The following is a 20960-nucleotide window of genomic DNA, read 5'->3' as shown; positions in this document are numbered from 1 at the left end:
GTGTTTAGAGAAGAAATAAAGTTTGAAAAAAAGAGAGGTTTCTGTTCAGGTGCTATATAGCTGAGTTAAAAAGTCCTGTGAAAGTTCAAAAACTCTGTGTTGCCAGCGGGCAAGTGATGGAATGTAGAGATATATTGGAAAACAAACAGTCCCTGTGCTCTTGGCCAAGGAGTTATTTGGATCCAATGAATGAAGAGTTTGTGGTTTAAAGATATCTTTGTCCTCTTGATGCTACTACCACAAACTGTACGTGGTGTTTCTCTGGGTAACTCTTGATGTTTTTCAGTCACCGAATGGGACTTAAAACCAGGAGTCTGGTAGCACCTTTTCTGCAACTTTGCAGCACACAAAAGCTGATGCCTTTTAATAAAGTTTATTTGTTGTAAAAGGTGCTCCCAGACCTCTGATTTTTGCCGGCATAAACATGGCTCTCCTCCTATAATGACTGTGGCTTAATAATTTTCTTCCAGCAACCAGAAACTGACACCACATGAATAATTCTTCTGACTAACATTCACTCCTTAGCATGGTTTTGATGGTATTTCACACAGCCATTATATGAAAGAATTCTAGAAAGACTTCTGAATTAAAACTGAACCTCTTTCCATAGCTGTGTCTAAAATTATATTTATGATCTCCACTCATAGTGAGCATTTTCTGTCCACTAATGGTGAAATGGCAAGCCATTTTTCATTATAAAACTAAAAGCTGAAATGTATTTCCACTATAACCTAGAGCAGTGTTTCTCAACCTTGGCTGCTTTAAGATGTGTGGACTTCAACTCCCAGAATTCCCTAGCCAGCATGGCTGGCTGGGGAATTCTGGGAGTTGAAGTCCATACGGCTTAAAGTGGCCAAGGTTGAGAAACACTGACCTAGAGGGAAATATTCCATGTTTCTTTTTTTGCTAGAATTGGAAGGATCAACCTAAATTGCTCTATTTATCAAGGACTGCAGCTTTACTTTGAAGTATGTATTTTTCTTTTAAAAAAAAACTTTGTTTAAATAACAAAGCAAAGAAAAAAATCAATACAATGGAAAAAGAAAAAAGAAAGCAAAACAATAACAAAAGGAAATGTGTGTATCTATGGATTTCTTGTACAGTTACATAAAGTTCTACACAACAGTTGAAAAGAGGATGGCCATATCTCATTGGAATTGTCCATAAATAACCTACATCTGTAAACCATTCATTCATAAGATGCAGGTAACATCAGGTTTTCTATCAACTGAATAAACTTATCTTTCCAGTGTTGAAGGACTTACTGGTGTCCAAAATTGTCTAAATGCTGAATTGGCACAAGTGATCAATTGCTCTTTTTACTATAATGAGAAACGAATGCGGTTCCTCCAAAGGAAGTGTCTGAAAAGGGAATTCTAGGTACCATAATGAAGTTAGAATGGTTAGACCCAAAAGCTGAGGGCTGGGCTGTTTTTCATTTAAATTAGTCCTAGCTCAGAGTTTCAGTGCTCCTCTATAGGAAGCAGACCCATTCCTGTAGTCCAGTGTTGTCCAAACCTGGCCACTTTAAGATGAGTGGACTTCAACTCCCAGAATTCCCCAGCCAGCCATGCTGCTGTAGTCACATGGGGTGCGCATGGATAAAACAACAGTCATCCATCAATCTACAATCTAATTAAAGTTTGCATTAGCCATGGTGATAGAAAGGGGGATCTTGAAAAAGTCAAGATGGCAGCTGCACCGCATGTAAAAAGGGAGGGGCTTTGATTGCAGTCACAGCTGCCATCTTGACTTTTTTGACACCCTCTCCCTGTGTAGACCCCCCTGACTACAGACTTTGCTGTAGTCAATAAGCGCAAAGGCTCCTTGGGTTGTTATGCATGGAGTCTGCATGCCAGACTGAAGATTCAGACTCACAACCCACATCCCCATGAGTAAGAAACAGTTCCTTGTCATGCACCAGGTCAGATCATCTCATTCCCTGCGCCATATAGAAAAGACTTGGTATTTTTAACAGGGAGAGAAGCTGGATAAATGATGGGGTTTCCATCATTCCAACAGCCTCCAGTTAATGACGGGATTCTTCAAGCCGCCGGAGATGCCCAGAAAATTGCTTCAAGATGCTTTCTATTTCTGTAGAAATAGGTAACTATAAATAGTTAGGAATTTCAGCTATGTTTTAATTATTACTTTTTCTAAGTGGTACTAAGTCTCATTTTCTTTCATTCTCAATAGAAGTTATGAAGTTAGGGGCGCATGAGGATGTAATTTTTTTTCTTTCTAAAGATTCTACTGTGTGATCTGTAATAGTTTGAATTCTCTCCTTGTGATCTGCAATAGTTTGGGCAGAAAGCTTTTCACTTTTAGCAGACCAGCACCACCCTGTGGCCTACACCATACAGGCTATTGTATCCTCTTTGGATTTTTTTCCCCCCCCTAAACTTTAAAATGCTGTATTAGCTTGATTTTGTTTATCTCCTGTGAGATTGATTTCTCTCTCAAGGGAGATTGAGGTGAATGGTTGATCCCCTAGTCACCAAATATCTATGCTACTTGGTCACAAGATGGCACTATCAAAATTATTTATTTTGCATATTGATGTTTTAATAATTAGAAAGGCAGCACAAGGCGTGGTTTCTCTCTCACAGGTTGGGCTCAGAGTGTGGACGTCAGGTGAGGTGCCAACAGCAGGAACTACTATCAAGCCACTATTCCAAACCAGGAGATGACACCAGAGGGTGAAAAGTCAGGCAGCTTCTGGGAGTAGAGCTTTGGGACTTCACCCTGTGGGCCTCATCATTGCTACATGCTGGCAGTGTTGACTAAACACCTGGTTTAGACCAGAGTATTTTTTTTAATTTCAAGCTTTTTAGAAAAAGACATTACTATTATTGTGAGTGGTTCACAGGTAGGTAAAGTCAAGAAGGCACCACAACCATGTGCTTGAAGCCCTGCCCCCTTTAGGTGTGTCATGATTCAAATGAAAAATTGTGGAGCTTTGATTGCATGGTTGTGGCCACCATCTTGCCTTTTTTGACCCCTCCCTGAAAGGACCCCTGGTAGACAGGTGATTTTTTTAAAAAAAATCTTTTTAGCAAAGCATACAGATTTGCACCCACAAAAGTTACTTTTATTTCTAGCATCCAAGTTCAACAGGCTAGCTAGATTAAAGTCAGGGGGCAGAGCTCCCGGGTATATTACTTAGGAATGAGACGACTTTGCCCATCCAGCTTGCAGAAGATACCTTGAGGGACAACAGGTTGGATTTTTCATGCATGAAGCTAAGGCAGCCAGTCTATTCACCCCAAGGCGACCCAGTAATCCAATCACAGCCATGAACTCCCTGATCCATCTGAGCCAGATAAATTGGACATCCAAGCCCAAAAATAAAGCAAAAGACCAGAGTTGGAATTCCAGAAGGAAGAAAATGCAGTTAACATAGAAGACGCTGTGGGTGAGAGAAAGTGCTTTCTAACAGTCCTGCAATCTGGTTTACAGTCAACACTGCAGATCAGATTCTCAGCAGTTTACAAAACAACCCTGCAGGGATCTTCAGCAGTATTAGGTCGATGTTACAGCCCGAACTGAATTGGAAAAACTGCAACAATGCTGCAAGGTTAGTTCCTGATTTTATTTCACAGTGTAAACTGGGCTGAGAAAGTAGGTTGCAACAAACTTGATGTTTGACCTTGACAGTTTGGAAAAAGAGAAACTTACATCACCATGACAGGAGATCAAAGAGAAATAAACATTGTTTTGGAATCCCAGATGGAAAACCCCCATATCTCAGGTTGCAACAAAAGTAAATCCAGAATTCAGGCTGAAAAATGAACTCAGCTCTGCCAAGAGACCTTAAGCTGGCACCAAAAGGGTGCAGTTGAAATATTGGAAAGCAAATTCCATAGATATATTCTGCCAATGAAACAATGCCCAATGTAAAGCAGAAACTCCAGCCTAACTTGGGTGAGGAGGCTGTTTCAACCCCCTCTGCCACAGGATTCAATTGTAAAGATTTCTTTCAGATCAACTCCACTCCTGATGACTACAGTGCCTGGATACGTTTTCTTGATAGCAATACGTTATCCATGCCTTCTCCTAGAGTGCCTTCTTCTTCCCAGTGTAGGCTCCACCCTGTTTAACTTAACTTCAGAGGATGTTCAAAATTCTGTGGATCTGAAGAAGATTGACCCAATGTCACACTTTATTACTGCAAGAAAAGCAAGACTATTAAAAATGGGGAAATCATGCTTTGTTCTTCATTATTATTTTCTTTTCGCATCACAAATATGCAAGGTTTTCTCTCCTCAGGGTCTAAATGTCTCCCCTGCAAGAACTAAGGCAGAAACTGTGTCAGAAGGAGAGGAAAAAATATTTGCATCCCGTGCTATGCAAACAAACCTCCTTCATAGCATCTTCTAGTTAGGGAAGCTGCTTGCCAATCATTGCTTGACTCTTCTATCTGTTCCAGTCCACAGTATTCTTCTGAAATAAAACAGCTCGATCCAACTCTTGAAAACCAGAAGAACTAGCTGAGTAACTAATCTTAGCCTTGACAGCTTATTTCCACTGTTCTAAGATGAGAATCCAATGCAGTAAAAAACTCACACTTCTATGTATGTATTTGCCTACTTGCCAAATGACTGGGCAGCTGAGAATTTAAAAACCTTGGGGATGCCTCAACCAAACCCCAAAACACATATAAACAAATAAATTGCTGGAGACAATAATTCACACAATAATGGTGCATGCAACATCCTGGCTCAGTGCTAGAGGGAAGAACCAAGTTTCTGGAGGCTCCTCAGCCACGCGCCAGCTATTCTTCCACACAGCAAAAAGGCCTGTGCAGGATTACCAGTTTTGCATTCATGTGCTATCTCTTCTTGGATTTAAAGATTTACTGACTACTTAATTTCAGAGAAAAAGCATCACAGTACAATGAATTAGGTTGATACATATTTTTTAAAATAAAGGAAAATCTGGACAGAATCTCTATCAGAAATGAAACTCTGCAACAGATTCCCAAAGAAAGCAAAGCAGAACTTCTAATTGGTTAGCAGAGAGACAGAACGCTACCCATTCACTGCTGTAGTAACAAGGGAACAAAACAGGTCAAACGTGTATCTGTCAGGCAAAACTATGCACCCTGGTGAAAATCTGTTATAAGAGATGTTTTCCATTACAATAAATCCTCCAAAGAAAAATCTAAAATCACCCTAGTTCTGAAAAACGGGGCACTGTTTAAAGAGGCCTTGAGGTTTTTCCAAATACTACAAAAGTAGTTTTACTTAAATTACTTAAATACGTCAGTTAAAGTTGTTAAATTGAAAGTATAATTCTATGCATGTATAGTTAAAAGTCCAGCTGAGTTCAATTAAAGGTTTCTTGTAGTTAAGCAAGAGTAGGATTCCAGCTTATGATATTCTTATCATCTAATCAACAAAGGTTTCTTGTAGTTAAACAAGTAAAATGAGTACAGGTAGTCCCCAGTTTAAGAATGAGTTCTGTTCCCAAGGTCTGTCCTTAAGTCACCTTTGTATATAAACCAGAACAGTATTATTATATAATACTGTATAAGTAGTATTGTGTAATGAACTCAAACCATTGTGTATTTAACTCGAATCATTGTGTATTTAACTCAAATTTTGCTACAATAGGCTCCATTCTTAACTATGGGTCGTCAGGCATTCTTAACCTGGGGACTACCTGTAGAGGACTGCAGCTTAAATTTTAATCACTGGTTGTTTTACTCAGAAAGAAATCTCACTGTATTCATTGTATTAACTTTAATACGCCTAGAATTGCAGCCTTTAATTTATTTCCAAATATAAATATCCTTCAAAATGCCTTGAGATTACTACTACAGGTAGTCCTCACTTAACAACCATTTGTTTAGGGACTATTCAGTTACAAAGGTGCTGAACAAAGGGACTTACAATCAGTCCTCACACTTACAACTATTGCAGCACCCCCACGGTCACGTGATCATGATCCAGGCACTTGGCAACCAGCTCGCACTGGCAAGGTTACAGTGTCCTGGGGCCATGTGATCGCCATTTGTGACCTTCCCAGCCAGCTTTTGGCAAACAAAATCAATGGGGAACTGCATGATTCATTTAACAGCTATGGTGTTTCGCTTAATGACCATTGCAAAAAGGTGGTAAAATTGGGCATGACTCGCTTAACAATCATCCTGATTAACAATGAATTTTCCAGTCCCTATTGTGGTCGTTAAGCAAGGACTATCTGTAACTGCACAGCACTTGAAAAAAAGAAACAAGAAATAAGTGCTGAATTCTCCAAGTTTTCTTGGGCAGTTCAGGAATTGATCTGGACAGTATTTAAAGATTTCTTCTGTTTCCTTTAACAAGTCGACTTCGGAACTTCCAAATATCCTAAGAACAAAACATAGGAACAATGAGGATCTTCTTCCTTATTCTGATTTCCTATCCAGTTACAACACACATTGAGATGTAAACATGTTGAGTTAGTTGACACTGAGGCTTGAAAATTCATTTAAAAATGTAAGATTCTCCAAGTTATGAATGCAGTACATCAGATGAAGCAAAACCTACCAGGAATTAAATCCTCTTTTTCTAGTTTTCCACTAGAAAAAAATCATAATCCATATCGATGTAAAATATACCTGAAAATGTCAGATCAACACCCCCTAAAATCTCAAAGGGGAAAAAAACAGGCCTCTGGTAAAACAATACATTTCTATATCTGGTATCAAATTTAATTTTCGAAAGGAGGCACAACTACACTGCAGAAGATAGGATTTGCACTAGTCTGAAATCACTCTGAATATAAACACAGTGTGTTTTACTACTAGCATCAAAAGGACACACTAAAATGCACAGATATAGGAAATATTTCATCACTTAATGAATCGTTCCAGTTACAGCATTTGCTATTTGAAGGCTATCAAAGAGCGCTGGTCATGATAAATCTTATTACGTACTAATTATAGAGAAGAAATATCAGTAATCAGACCTCCTGATTAGATCTTATATAAACTGCTTCTACTGAAACAGAATTCTTTAGATACTTCCTAATCATTAAGAACTCCTTATAAGAGAAGTATTGTGCAAAATACTTTTGGACATGGTATTTTAGAAAAAGAAAATACCTACTTTCAGGGGAACTGTGTCTACATTATACTTCTTCCTTGCAATCTCTTGAACTTCTTTCTCTATAATTTCCTGCGTGGTGCCTTTCACATCAACATAGTGGCAATTACAACTTGCATAATGACAAGAGATAGCCTGCATTAAAAAACAATGAGAAGTTGCACCATTCTTTACACCAGCTTATACTGAAAATATTTAAGTCCTAATCTGCCATTTTCCAAACTTATTAATTAAAGGGATTAAGAAATACTACCAAATGTTAACTTAAAATACACTAAGGCTTTGATTTTATGAAGCGGAGAAGGATCTCAAAGTACCTTTACTGCCTACTACCTGAATTAAGATTTTACCTTTCGAAACCCTTCTGTCTTATTCCTTCCAGAACCATGAATTATTAAGGGATGGAAGAACACCGTGTCTCCTTTCTCCATGGCAAGATGAACTCTGGGAATGCTTTCATCATAATCACATATTCCATGGTACATCTTGTTTACACCACCCTGGAAAAGCAATGTAGAAACTACCTTCTAACTACTGAAAGACACCACCAGGAGAACATGCTAAATTCAAAAACTGATAACCGAGTTCGTTTAGATGTCCACCTGTAGACCAGCATTCTATTTCCAACAGTGGCCAGATGGAAGAAGCTCCCTGCAGTGTTTATCCCCAGGATCTGATTCAAGATAAGACACTTAACCTCTTGGGTGTTCGTCATCTATAATCTGGCAAATCTTCTTCATGATTGTGTCACCTGGGGACCACCCCCATGCCTCTCCATATGTTACCTCCCACTCCGGATACTTGTGCTCCTTCAGGCAGCCCTTATGAGATCCGGGCACCACTACCAAACACCCATTTCTACGATCCACTTTTTCCATGGCAGTCCAGGAAGCAACAATTCGGTCAGCAGGCCGGAAAGGGAAATAATGCAAGTCCTGATGCAGAGGATGACGAGAGGTTTTCTTTCCTGGAAATTATAGGCATTCCTTTCATTTCAGAAACAGGATTAAAATTATATGCTGAAACAGTAATTGGTATACATATTTCTCTCTTATAAAGAACAGGAAGAAATGAGAAGTATTTATCAACTTTGGAATCAGCACTTCTTTCAGCAGTTCATTTCAAAGGGGAAAAATAGTTAGATTTTTTCCCCATACGCCCTAATTCTCTGACTCTGAAGAGAAAAAAGTGTAATTCACATCCCACAGTATGCTAACAGAAAAATGCCTCTTAGCTATTTTAAGCTTTCATTTAGTTAGCATTTCTTACCTCCATCTGGAGGTTTATTTATCAACATGGTGTGCACTGCCATGATGTCTGGCCCCGTGAAGCATTCAACATATTTTAGAATCTAAGGTAAAGAAAACAATTGAATAAATACATATATATATATTTGAACCTGCTGAAGCACCTACTACTATATTATAAAAAACAGCAAGCTGTATATTTAATTAATAGGTGAGTTTTGAAAAGCAACCTATTTTATGCAATGCTGTCAGAGTTCAACATGTGCAAAAATGCTGCATCTTGACAAAAGTGGGAAACCTGTAAGTTATGGTCATAGTTCACCAGCAATGTCCTTAGCCATAAAAAAAAATGACAATTTATAAAAATCACACAAGAGGAAAAGCTGGTCTGAAAGTGCTAGCGATTTAACTGTTTGTTGATTAAACTTAAGGAAGCAATTAATGTCATGGTGATCCTCAGGCCTTATACTATTTCTTTATCCATTTTTGTTAAACCTAAGTCAACAAAACACTTAGGATTTTAGAATATTTCTATCTTCACCTGAGGTAACGTGCAATATCTGAAGAGTTCTTCATCAAAAATGAAGTCCTGAATTTTTGAAATTGCTTTCTGATCTGGAACAAACTCAGACCTGGCAACCGTTATATCTCTCATGATGGTTAATACAGGCACCTCCACTTCCCTTCTGCATATTTTTGCAAACTCCTCGCTGAAGATAGGGTTAAAAAATAAAAAGCATTTTTAATTGGCATCAAGAACTCAGTTAAATGCACCTTCATTTGCATTCATTCTGTGTAAGACTTTACATTATGTATCAAAAGTGAATTACTCCAGAAGTCAATTTTTGAAAATTCAAGGATTCTCAAACTATGGAGTGCAACCTGCAGGGGGGCCACAAACAACTTATCTCCTTATTTATTCTGCATGCTACTGACTGTTCCCATACCACAATTTCAATAATAAAAACCACACAGTAATAAAATTAAAACAACCCCATCAATAATTCCAAAAACAGAACCACCCTCTTTGTACAACTCCACGTGCGCGTTACAAGTACCACCTGGAGCTACAGGTGTTCACACCACAATGACTCAGATACCCCATTACTTGCAGGAGTTGCACTGGTTGCCAACTGACTTCTGAGAGCAACTTGAGGTCCTGGTTTGAAGCCCTACATAGCTCTGAAGCTGGTTAGCTGTGGAACATCTTCTCCCAATGGTTTCCGCCTGTCCAATAAGATCTAATAGGGAAGGCGCCCTTCAAGTCACAACCTTGAGAGACTGCCATCATCAGAGACCCTGAGGGTCTGCCTTTCCTGAAGCTTCTTTGGAATAGTGGTCCACTCAAGATCAGGTTGTTCAGCCCTTTGGGGCAAGCTAGGTCAAGAAACAGACACTGCAGGATTCCAGAATCTTTATTGGAGTAAGGTTGTCAAGTCCACAGTGTCCAAAACCCAATTCAGAAGCATTCTCACGCAACCAGGCTTGGTTCAGAGAAATGCTTCTTTATTAAGTGGTACATGTAGCCTGCAAACAGAACATTGCTAAAACTAAAGCCTTGGGTAAACTTCCCTCTATTTATCCCCCCTCCCCTAATTGCCTGGCTTCTCGATTCCTCTTCACCTGGTGTTGACCTCTTTCCTTCCTCCCCCTCCTCCCTGAGCTCCTTCCTGGCTCTTTGGGCCCCAGCTGCCTTGCCTGCAATCAGGCCAGCCTAAATTGCCCAGGTTAAGCTCCTTCCCACCTCCCATTACTACGCCTATTACAATCTTAACCTGCAACCCCCCCCTCCGTAGTTACAATTGGCAGAAACAAATCAATCCAACTCCCATCGAATGCAATACAATGTAAAACAACAATAGTTGGGTGATGCAGGTTCTGACAAAGGTAGGATAAGAGAATCTTGAAAACCTGTCCAACATTTTCTCTGTCCCATCCTATACTAAGTAAAATCAAGGTGAGGTTATGTTTCTTTCTCACACGTCCCTCTTTCTTGGAAGCATGTTATTGTTTCTGCCTCTCTCACTCCTTCCCTATTCCCAATGCTAGCTCTAGTTTCCTTTACAGGTTGGAACTAACCACGTTGGTCTGCAGAAAAGCCACCAAGAGCTGGGTGTTCTGGAAAGTCTTGGGGACTAACATGATGTGTCAACTTCCTGAAGAAGGTGATTGTTGCTGTTAAGACTGTTTTCCTTGGTATATCCCTGACTAGGACATTGGTTGCTCTTGGGTTTTACTGATTTGCTTTTCCTTCACTGTAATTCTTTCTGTTTCAACTTTTGTATTATTGTAAGCTGCTCAGTGCCTTGATGAAATTCAGCAGCATATAAATTGCAGAAACAAATACATACATATATACATCCCAGGATACAAAAACCAACCTAAACATAACTAAGAATTAATGATGATAAGGGTTTTGTGTTTTTTTTTTTGGTTTTTTAAAGATTTGGATTGTATGTTGGTTTAATTCTGTTGTTTTTGTCATGGCCATGTAACTGCCAAGAGTTGTGGGAAAAACTGGTAGTTGTGCTTCTGCAAAATGTGAGACTCCCTGATGATATAAAGATTTAATTATTGAAGGTAAGCAGGCTGCTTATTTCTTGCCTAACCCTCCCCACAATGAAATTTTCTTCATGGCAGATCACACAAATTAATTTATCACAGTAGTGCAACATGGTGTCTCAACGTCTGAGAACTTCTGGTCCAGGCAAGGGCAGAATTTCCCAGCTGAGACTCTTTGGAGGATCACTGGGGACGAGCCGATTCAAGGCTTATCACAAGGAAAGTTTCTGGACGGCAGTAAGAATGACTTCAGCAACATGGGTTAGGATACCTGGCTCTGGTTTACCTGAAGCGCTCAATGTCCTCATCAGCCACTAGATTTTTGATGAGAAGATATCCATTGTCCTCATAGAAATGTCTTTGCTCTAGAGTTAGCAAGTTATTATCCAAGGTATAACTGTGGAAACATGAAATATTGTGTTCTTTTTTTAACTGATGTAGAATTAAAGCCTTTGAATTCCCTTAGGGCTTTGGGGTAATTTACAGAATGACAATCAACACAATCCCCCAAACCGTATTTAAAACAAGATACATTATATCCTAAAACAAGATGCTCATAAAACACTGAAACATGAAAAGGCCTGGACACAGAGATGTTTTTGGTCCTCTGCTGGACAGATACAAAAAAGGAAGAATTAATCAGTGTTGACAAAGTCATCTGCAAGAAGATCCTCCATGGGTGACCCACTGATGCCCTAAGAGGGCAAGGAGGATTATATAGGAAGAGGCAGTCCAGAAGCATTCTGGCCTAAGCCTTGTAAGTCTTCATACACCATTGTGAACAAGTTGTCTTGAAAGGTAACATGCAACCAACAGCGTAATTTCCCCACTTGAGTTATGTGGGACTTTGGAGAGGCAACAGTCTTTCTTGTGCTGTCACGTTTTGGGCCAGCTGCAATTTCTAGTCTTCAAGAATCACCCTATGAAGAATAGATTCCAGTAATCCAGTAGTGCAACATCACGTTCATGGCTCTCTAGGCAGAAACACAACTCCTTTTACCTAATAATAAGTGGTTAAGTTACTGGCCTAGGATCCAGGAGACGGTGTATTCTAGGCCTCCCTTAGGCTTATATTCTTATTTTTTCTTTTTTTTCTTTTTCTTTCTATTTTTCCCCTTCTTTTCTGCACTTTCTATTTTTTCTTTTTCTTTTTAGTTTATATTAGTTCTTATATTTTTAATTGTAATGTTTAATAAAATTATTTTAAAAAATATAGTTTTCAAAGACAACACAGAGCAGTGTACTTCTTGAGATCCATAGCGTGCTTCTAGAAATTCAAAATACAGAGACCTTGAAATTATGTAGTTTAAAAAAAAACAACATACCAATTTATCCAAAATGGAGACATGGGTTTCCCCAAAATATTTAGGCAGGCAGGCACGTAGGTGTGCATGTGTATTCACAGAATATAGGCATAGCTATTTAAAGGGGGGAAATGCTTTGGCCTGGAAGGTAGACCAATGGGTAGAGAGGCTTCAATAATCATGGCCTCTAGAATTATTTTTCTACAAATGGCAGAGCCAATTTGTCTCCCATGAGAATGAGGATTCTAAAAGAACTTCTGTGGAGCCCCTGGATGGTTAACTTCTTTGGTTCCCACGTCTTTCTAGAATTCTTGCTTGCTGTGAAGATGAGTCTAGCATTGCATTGAGACATTTGTCCTCTGCATTCTTCGGGTTGTGGTGTATATCCCCTCTAAGTGTTACCGTGACATTAAAAGGTATGTAATTCTCTGAAAGTGAGAGACATATTCAAACAAAACAAGTTGTTTCAGACGCCACTCCAAAACCGAAAGACCAGTTTAAGATAAATAACTAACTTTATAAACCAAAACTACTGAACGTTCAGTAATCAGACAAACAACTGCTAAATACATGGCCAAAATGAACCAAGACTGTAATAAATCTGGGTTTTCATGCAAAAAAAAAAAAGGCAAGAACAAACAGAGCAAAGTTCTACTTACCGGAACTGTACTGGGCATTTCGAAGGAGCAACCTGGGCTGAAGTAGGAAATGGTGTCTTCACATTAAATTAAGAAAATTAAAAAGATTGCTTTGACTGAATATCCCATGACTGGATATGGGAAATATACTCAGAAGAAATGTATAATCATAGAAATTACTCTCATGAAGAGGAAAGGAATTAAATGTAACGTAGTGTTTTCACATTTAAATTACCCCCCCCCCCCAAATTATCTTATAGCTGGTACCAGTTTGAAATTTAAAAGCCAATGAATGAAGAAGGTGCTGGCACTTCCCTTTCTTTGCCCAAATGGGGTCTTTCCTTCCTACGTAAGAAAACCAGGGGAAGAAAATAAATGTCAGCCAGGCAGGAATCAAAACCAGGTGAGCTAATTCTACTTTATTGTACAGCTACCTTGACAGGATCTTGCAGGTCTGAAAGCACAATTCTCCCCCCACCCACTTCTCCTTTCACAGCTGGAGAAACCAGGAAGGGCCCCTTCTGAGCCTCTTTCTCTGCCCCTTCTGCGGCTGCGGCTTTCTCTGCCCCTCTCTTATCTGGCCATTCCCTTGGCAGCGTCTCTTCGCCCCGTCCCCCAAGGCCCTTCCCACGTAACATTACAGGTACAGCCCGTGCTGTAGCCTAATCCGGTTCCGCCGCTTGACCGCGACAGCAACCCCTGGCCAGAGCGGTTGAGCTTCGCGTCGGGGCTGCCAGAATGGGGGGTCGTGCCCCGCATCAAGCCCCGCCATTCGCGGGCTTTACCATCCCCAGAAGGAGCCCGTCCGCTCGGTCTCCCCGAGAGGTCTCCGCGGGGCCAAGCAAGGAGGCGCCGAGCGAGGCCGCCGCCGCCGCCGCCGCCGGGCCAGCGCCCCTCGCCAGCGGCCTGCCTGGCCCCGCGCCCGACCCCAACCCGCTTCCTCCTTTCCCCCGCAGGCGCTGCGACGCAGCAGGGCCCGGGCCGGGCGCCTTTCCAGCGGCGGCGAAGAGCCCCAGGGGCTGGCTCCCTCCCCTCGTCCGCCCTGGCGAAGGATGCGAGTCCGGCATCGGCCAGGCCGGCGGGAACGAGGTGCCGGAGCAGGATCCCCAGCCGGACGGGCGCGCTCGGCCGCTTTCCAAGCCGCTCCATGGCGCGTCCGGGGCGAGCCAGTCGGGCGCCTCTGCCGCCCAACCCCGCAGCAACGACTGCTTGGCGGCCGAGCCAGGCTCGGCTGTGCCGGGAAGGGGCGGGGAAAGAAGCCAGCCCAGCTGCTCGGCCTGCTTGGGGCGGCGGCCTCCGCCGCGGGGGGGCGGCCCGAGAGGCAGGGCAGGGCGCCTGCGAGGACGCACGGCCGCCGACCGCCGTCCCGGGTCGGTCGGGGCAGGCGGCGAAGGTCTGTAGGAGAACAACTTCGGAGCAAAGTCCGGGGAGCGCCGGCAACAAGGATTCGGGCATAAAGTCCACTTGGGTTTCAAGGGCCCAACGTTTCCGTGAGCGGAGAACGCGTTGTAGGGTCTTAAAAAAGACTCAGATGGGTGGCTGCTCTTAACAGCTTGGAAAGATAAACAGGGCCTGGCCGGGTTAGTACTTGGAACTGAGATGGGAGACCACCAGGAAAGTCCAACAGCGCAGACTAGGTTGGGAAGTTGAAAGCAAACATCCTGGTAGAAGAGAAAGGGAAACCCCTTCTACTGGTGCTAAGAAAATGACTTGGATACATCCAGGTAGTAATCAGAAATTGACCTGGAAATATCCCCAGTGTCCTTTATTGGGAATATTGAGATTTGCCCATAATATACTGTGTCTCTATAATGTCAAAACATCAGTGGAATCACTAGACAGAACCCCTATAAACTAAATAAAACCGTCTCTGCAATCTTACATCTTTTGATCTTATTGTTTATTCTGTAATGTTCCAATGAACAGTAGCATAAAAGATTTTTTTTTCTAGAACAATTCTGGTTTTGCATTTGGATAATTATGGATTCTTGTGGTTGAGATTTTGAAGTAAACATTTACACATTGGGCTATAACATTCTTCAAAAAGGAACGAAGTGTTTAGTGTGATAGTATCTAAATCCAAAGCAGTAATCCTGGGAGCATAATTGATGCTTGAAATATTTCTCTTCTGCTTCTGGTTTGTAAATAAGTCATTTGGATCTCAATGAGTCTTTCTGTAGTTTGTATTACAATGCATATAAAGTATTTCCTACCACTTGGTATAAATCATATCTTTACCAAGACAATGCTGGCTACAATCAAGCCAAACCATAATCTCTAATCTCTGCCATGTCCAATGCAAATGCTAGTAGTTTGTGTAGCAAAACTATAATTTTATTTGAAAGGCACCTAATCATTTTGATCGTACTGAACATAATAATTTTCTTGCTTTTCTGCTTTATTTTTTCCTCCAGGAGAGAACTGGTTAGTATTACAGTTTTTAGTCCCTGGATTCTGCCTGGCTTTCCAGGATTCTTTGTAAACCTTATATTTGTCAAATAGTTAATTCACATCGATTTATAACAAAGCATTACGAGCAATTCCTAACCTTTTGTACGCAGCTGTTTCTAAACAACGTGACAATAATTACCAAAGATTTTATTTCCTTTGGGTTCAAATTTCAACTCTACCATGGCTTTGTTGGGCCATTTTAGGCCAGTCATGCTCTTAATCTTAACTGCATGAAGCGGAATAGAATGGTGCAGCTGTTAAATACACTGCTCAGCGATCCTGGAGAGAAATATGTAGCGTATACAAAATGACAACATATATATGTTTTGCATCGATAATTTACAGCCAGTAAGCTACCATGAAAGTATAATAAAGTCTCCAAGTTGAACTGGATTCTGGGTGCCTGGATGGATACTGTTTGCCCAGCAACCGTAAGGAAGTAGTTTGGATATTTTTCAGCTTTGCCGTCTCCCATCCAAATCCTAACCAAGTGTGATCCTGACATGACATTTTTAAGATCTAAAAAAATTAAAAAGGAAATAAAAATCAAAGCAGAACTCTCAATCTATGAGTCACTTCCCTCTCCCCAAATAGAAGCAAAAGAACACGTGCAGAGACTAGAAAGTATTTTTTTAAAAAAAGAACCCTAAAAGAACACAGGAAGAAAAGTTAAAGAACTCCCACTCCAAGATAGGCTGTTTAAACAAGAAGTAGGAAGAGTGCTAATTTTTTTATCCTGTTGATCTCTCAAAGATTAATTTAGATAAAGTTTATAATAGTCATAGACCAGCATCTTAAAACGAATAACCTTATCCAACATAAGCTTATACATCAATATCCATCATCAAAGGAGTAAAGATATCTAAACATTGCAAATAAACTTCAAACAAATACAATTCCCATGGTTCAAGAAGTGTAAATCATATACCTGCATCAATCAATATCAAAGTAGCAAAAGTACAGATTGTAATTATTTAGTAATGTTCCCAGATTACCTTTTAGGCTAACTTTATCGGCAGTGGCACAAAATCTAGCCACCTCGTAAGTGATAACCACATCTCTATTGGCAAGCAGCAGAATCAGGTAAGAGAGATCTGATTCTCCTGGTTTATTTCTAAAGAGAGAAATGGTCATTTCAGTCCCCATTGTCATAGTATAATAAAAAGTACAATGAAAAGTGAGATAGTATCTCCACCTCCCTAAAGCCGCAGGGATACAAACATACTTTAAAAAGCATATTGTTAAATCTTCTCTCTGGCACAGATGTAGGGATGCATTGAGATATATTGGTGAAAAAACTCCGCAGTGCTTGAGGTTCAGTATGATCAGATCGGTATTTAGCTGACTGAATAAAATTCCTGAATCCTCCAGGAACAGTTTTTGTCTCAGGTCTATCCATCAATCATAATCCATTATACTTTGATGATAGAAAGGGTATCGTGCCCCAAAGAGAAAAGGAAAGTGTGGGACAGAACTTGTTACCTTCTTTTCAGCCATTAACTGCAGCAGAGGTCATGTCATACACGTCACACCTGCTGGAAGGAAACCCAATTTCAGTTCTAACTTAATCCTTCAGGGTCAAACTCATAATCAGACCAGTTTCTCGATGTAAAGCTGCGTTAGGGACCCAATTTGTTGTGGAGAATAAAAATGTGGGTCCCACAGAGGAGTTGGCCAAGGGATATTGACCTCAAAATACAACTAAGTATTTACATCTATGCACCTGATATGTCTGCTATGCATCTGTGTTTGCGTGGCCATTTGAAAACATCATGACCATGATTTTCTGCAGTTGATAATAGGACAGTCCTACCTATCATTTCTCGGCCTTTTAACTCACTTTAAATTTATCCAATTTCTTATTCCAAATGAAAAGGGATACAAATAGTCAATGAAAGCACAATTAATTTTATTTCTCATGATCTAGTTTTAATGATTTACTCACATATTCAACATATTTTAAAAAGTACATAATGTCCTGTTTTCCTGTTTGTGTTTCTAATTTTTCTTTTATTTATTCTTTTTTGCATAAAAATAAAAAAATTACTTCTGAGAAGACATGTAATAAAAATGGTGATTACAAAATTCAAAGAAAACAGATTTAGTAAGCACTGGGGTAGGCTGTTTTTTAAATACCCTTTCAGTTCTCACTAAGAAATGGATTTGAGTGAAATTTATCATCTTATTAGAAATTACTCAATCTGGAAAGAAACGTTAAAGTTATCCAAGGATCACAACATTCTTTATTATTAACAAGATACTATTACAAGACTATTAACGCCATATCCAAATAAACTTGAACTTCTGTTTTGTTTCAAAATTCATTTCTCATGATGAAAGTTTACAGTGAATGAACAAGCAATCTCTGTGCAAAAGAATTGGACACAATCTGACATACGTACAAAATTACAATATTCCAAAACCTAAATCAGGAACATTTCTGTTTTTCAGGCCACTTCCTCATTGATCAGAAGAATCTGATTGTTGAGCAAATAATTTATTAGAAAACTTAACACCATTTCTTACAGATTAAATAGAAATCAGAATTTTTTATTGTGCCACATGTTAATCAAATCATCGGTGTAAGAATATACTGTATGCACCACATCTAATCACAGATTTAATAACAGTCAGTGTCTAAAGATAATTCTGCTTTTTAACCACCCTTTTATTATTCCCTATTAACTCCTCTCTCAGGACCATTATCCACGTATTGGATGAAATGGATTATAATCCACTAATATTTATGCAGTAATCAACCAACTAGTCTTTAAGATGCTGTTCCCTGCTGGTAAAATTGCAGTCTTAAAAGCCATAAAAAAGATAAGCTAAGACAGTAATGAAGAAAGTTCACAGAACTTTTGACATTTTCAAACTACATGTCCTCAAGATGTATCGGACCCAATTCTAAATGACTTTAGCTTTGCCGGCTAAGAATTATGGAAACTGAAGTTTGGCACATCTAGGTTGGGGAAGCCGACTCATCCCTAGGCTTAAATCAACATATGCTGTGGTTTGTCTTCTAAATTTTACTAATATCTAAATGACAATATTTATACCTTGAAAATTGACTCACTGGTTTCAAAAGGTATTTGGCCCTTGCACCTGAGATCAAAATATTGAACGTTGAGTCAGAATTTGTCCAAACCTGATGAACTTTTAAACACTTCAGAAAGGGAATTAAATATCTGGTCATTTTAGTGAGGACTTTTCCCTCCGAGTCCTGGAGGGCATAGTGCTGTCTCAGGTTGCCTGATCACTCCGATCTCTAAAAGCCTTCTTTGGACTTTAGAAGTTTGATTAGTCTTTGCCAGCTTTTGCTGCCCGTACAAGGAAAGTATAAATTACACAAATATGTAGCTTTGGATCATTTTCTTCAATAAATAAATGAACAAGTATCATGTTTTTTACTCAATTGTTTAATTGGGTTCCCTTGATCTAGTTTTAGGTCTTGTGTGGAGAACAGATCACATTTTAGGTCATATTTATGGAGAAATATTTAAATTCAAAAAGGTTCACAAACTTAAGCACAACTGTACACACACATACACAACCTATTATTGCTTTTAGGGGTATTTTTGAAAAATGTCCAGAACCATGAAGGAAGTGGGTGGTATATAAATGGTGTAGATAAAATAGCTATGCACAAGAAAGTGTTGTATTTTGGTGTCTCTGCTGCAACATCTAGCAGATACAAAAACCAAAGAGAGTCATATTTGAAAGTGCCACCTAAATTCCTTGATGTATTTTGAGTTTGAAAAGTCCTTTTGGAGAATAAATGACATTTTTCTTTCTGACAAAGCATGTTTGTGCATGTGGAATTAAAAGAACCAATTGCTTTCAGACTGAACATGCATGCTGATTCTTTCTAGGCAATAGCAAGCCACTTCCAAAAAACGTTGCCAGGAACACTGCAGGGACTATTCCAGGCAATTGCCAGGAGTCAACACTGACTCGAAGGTACACGTGCATGCACGCGCGCACACACACACACTAACCATAATGCAACAATAGAGACATAATGATTGCAAAGGGCAATGGAGGAAAGCCTGGCTGGAATCCTTAAGTTGTGACTGCAAGAATAAAACGCCAGGTTTTGACCTGGATCCAAAAAGCAAGCTATGTTGGTGTCAGCTTGGCCTTTAAAAAAAGGGTATTCCAAAGCCAGTTGGCATGATACAGAAAGTCTCTTTTGCATCGACATATAACACATCTTTTCCAACTGTGAGGCGTGGAGAACCTCCTCTGCAGATTTTATACCTAAGCTTTTAAAATGAAGTGCTACAGATCATGGAAATAGTCCTCTGGTGGACAAAGGTAAAGTTCCAAGCTGAATTTGTCTTTATGGGTATGTTCGTGCCATTGTTGTGTGACAATATGAAAGTGGTTGCCATTAAGTTCTCCTAGGAAGTTCTAGATTTTCTGGTGGATTCCCATCTGAAGTACTCTGCATAACTTTCAGAGATCAGCCAAAGTCAGCCCTTGTTGGCAAGAAAACTACAATCCATGTAATCAGCCTAAAGGTGCTTTTACCGATGGAGACCAACATTTATAAAGAACACGATCTTTATGGTCTGAATAGTTTGAGGCTCTGCATTTTACCAGATGCCTTTTTCTGCTTGCAATTTCATAAGCTTCAGAGTGGGGGACACCATTTCTTTGTGTGTATTCTTCTGGAATTCCAAGCAAGAATTTATGAGACCAAATCCATTTTCTCTCACTTCTCAGCCCTCCATGCACCAATTACCTTTAGGAAAAGAAAAGGACAAATTTATGGTATGTGTATGGGTACACACACACACACACGTTTCTTAAAGCAGATTGTTAGGCAGGGAAATGGCAAAGAATGGAGCCACTACATCCACTTTGTATGTCAAGGCTACCTGCCTTACACCCTCAAAATGGAAGTCTGACCCATTAGACTTTTAATCTCTCTCAGTCCTTGGTGTCAGAAGAATGCTCTGCTGGTTTTTAATATTGAAGAGATGGCAGCTTAGCTCCCCCCCCCCTCAAAGAATAGCCAACTGGAAGTAAGGAACCTCTGATACTTGTACAAAATCTCTTACTGCTGAGTAAAATTGGCTGACATAAGGAAATGAGGATCTTCCTACATGAAAGAGAGAATAGAATCAAATGCCCTTCATTATGAGAAATTCCCTCAGGGATATTAGGATCAAGACATTTCAATTTATTAATCTTCATGAACTAAGAGTTGAACAGTGAGGTAGTCAGATCTGTTTGCCATGGCAAATCATTCAGGACAAAATGAACAAAAGACTGGAGAATTCAAAAATAAAATGGAAAGTGGTTTAATGTAGGCATCAGTGATGTATATTGGATCAAAAAATCCTATCTATATAGAGACAGTTGGCAGCTTGGCTGTAGTACCAGTTAAGAAAGGAAGCTTGGAGCTGATTCACTGAGAAAGTTGACTTTGAGTATGGAAACTGTAAAAACGGTTAATTCCATAGGAAAGTGCAATTAAGAGGAAGATGGAAAGCGAGCCTGGTATTATCCTAACACTTCCGGGCAAATCTATAGTACGATTGTACTTGGAATATTGTTATTTGCCTGGCTGCAGCACTTTAGAAAGGGTATCATCCAAATAGGATAGGTTTAGAGAAATGCAGTTAAAATGCTTAAACAGGATAGAGCAATTTCAGTACA

At 39.8% G+C, this 20960-nt stretch overlaps 2 protein-coding genes across 2 annotated transcripts in view; both read right to left on the bottom strand.

Moving 5' to 3' along the window:
- Nucleotides 1-3571: 3571 nt before the first annotated feature.
- Nucleotides 3572-14097, bottom strand: PHYH (phytanoyl-CoA 2-hydroxylase). Its single transcript, XM_088134849.1, has 9 exons — nt 13899-14097; nt 12864-12919; nt 11187-11297; nt 8880-9048; nt 8361-8442; nt 7877-8058; nt 7442-7591; nt 7095-7226; nt 3572-6353 (listed from the first exon to the last, which is right to left on the bottom strand). The coding sequence occupies exons 1-9, from the start codon at nt 13989-13991 to the stop codon at nt 6300-6302; spliced, it is 1029 nt and encodes a 342-aa protein (XP_087990975.1). The 5' UTR covers nt 13992-14097; the 3' UTR covers nt 3572-6299.
- Nucleotides 14098-17226: 3129 nt separating this feature from the next.
- The window catches only part of SEPHS1 (selenophosphate synthetase 1), a 32529-nt gene continuing 28795 nt past the window's right edge, over nt 17227-20960 (bottom strand). The window contains exon 11 of the transcript XR_015795104.1: nt 17227-20040. The gene's annotated coding sequence lies outside the window, so the exon portion shown is untranslated. The remainder of the gene's footprint in view (nt 20041-20960) is intronic.

This window comes from Python bivittatus, unplaced genomic scaffold (assembly GCF_059951505.1).
Source record: "Python bivittatus isolate LINGU-HERP-01145 unplaced genomic scaffold, Pbiv_v1 ctg000120_np1212, whole genome shotgun sequence".
In the NCBI taxonomy this organism is placed as follows: domain Eukaryota; kingdom Metazoa; phylum Chordata; class Lepidosauria; order Squamata; family Pythonidae; genus Python; species Python bivittatus.
The sequence above is the reverse complement of the archived record's forward strand: the minus strand, read 5'-3'. Positions and strand labels throughout refer to the sequence as shown.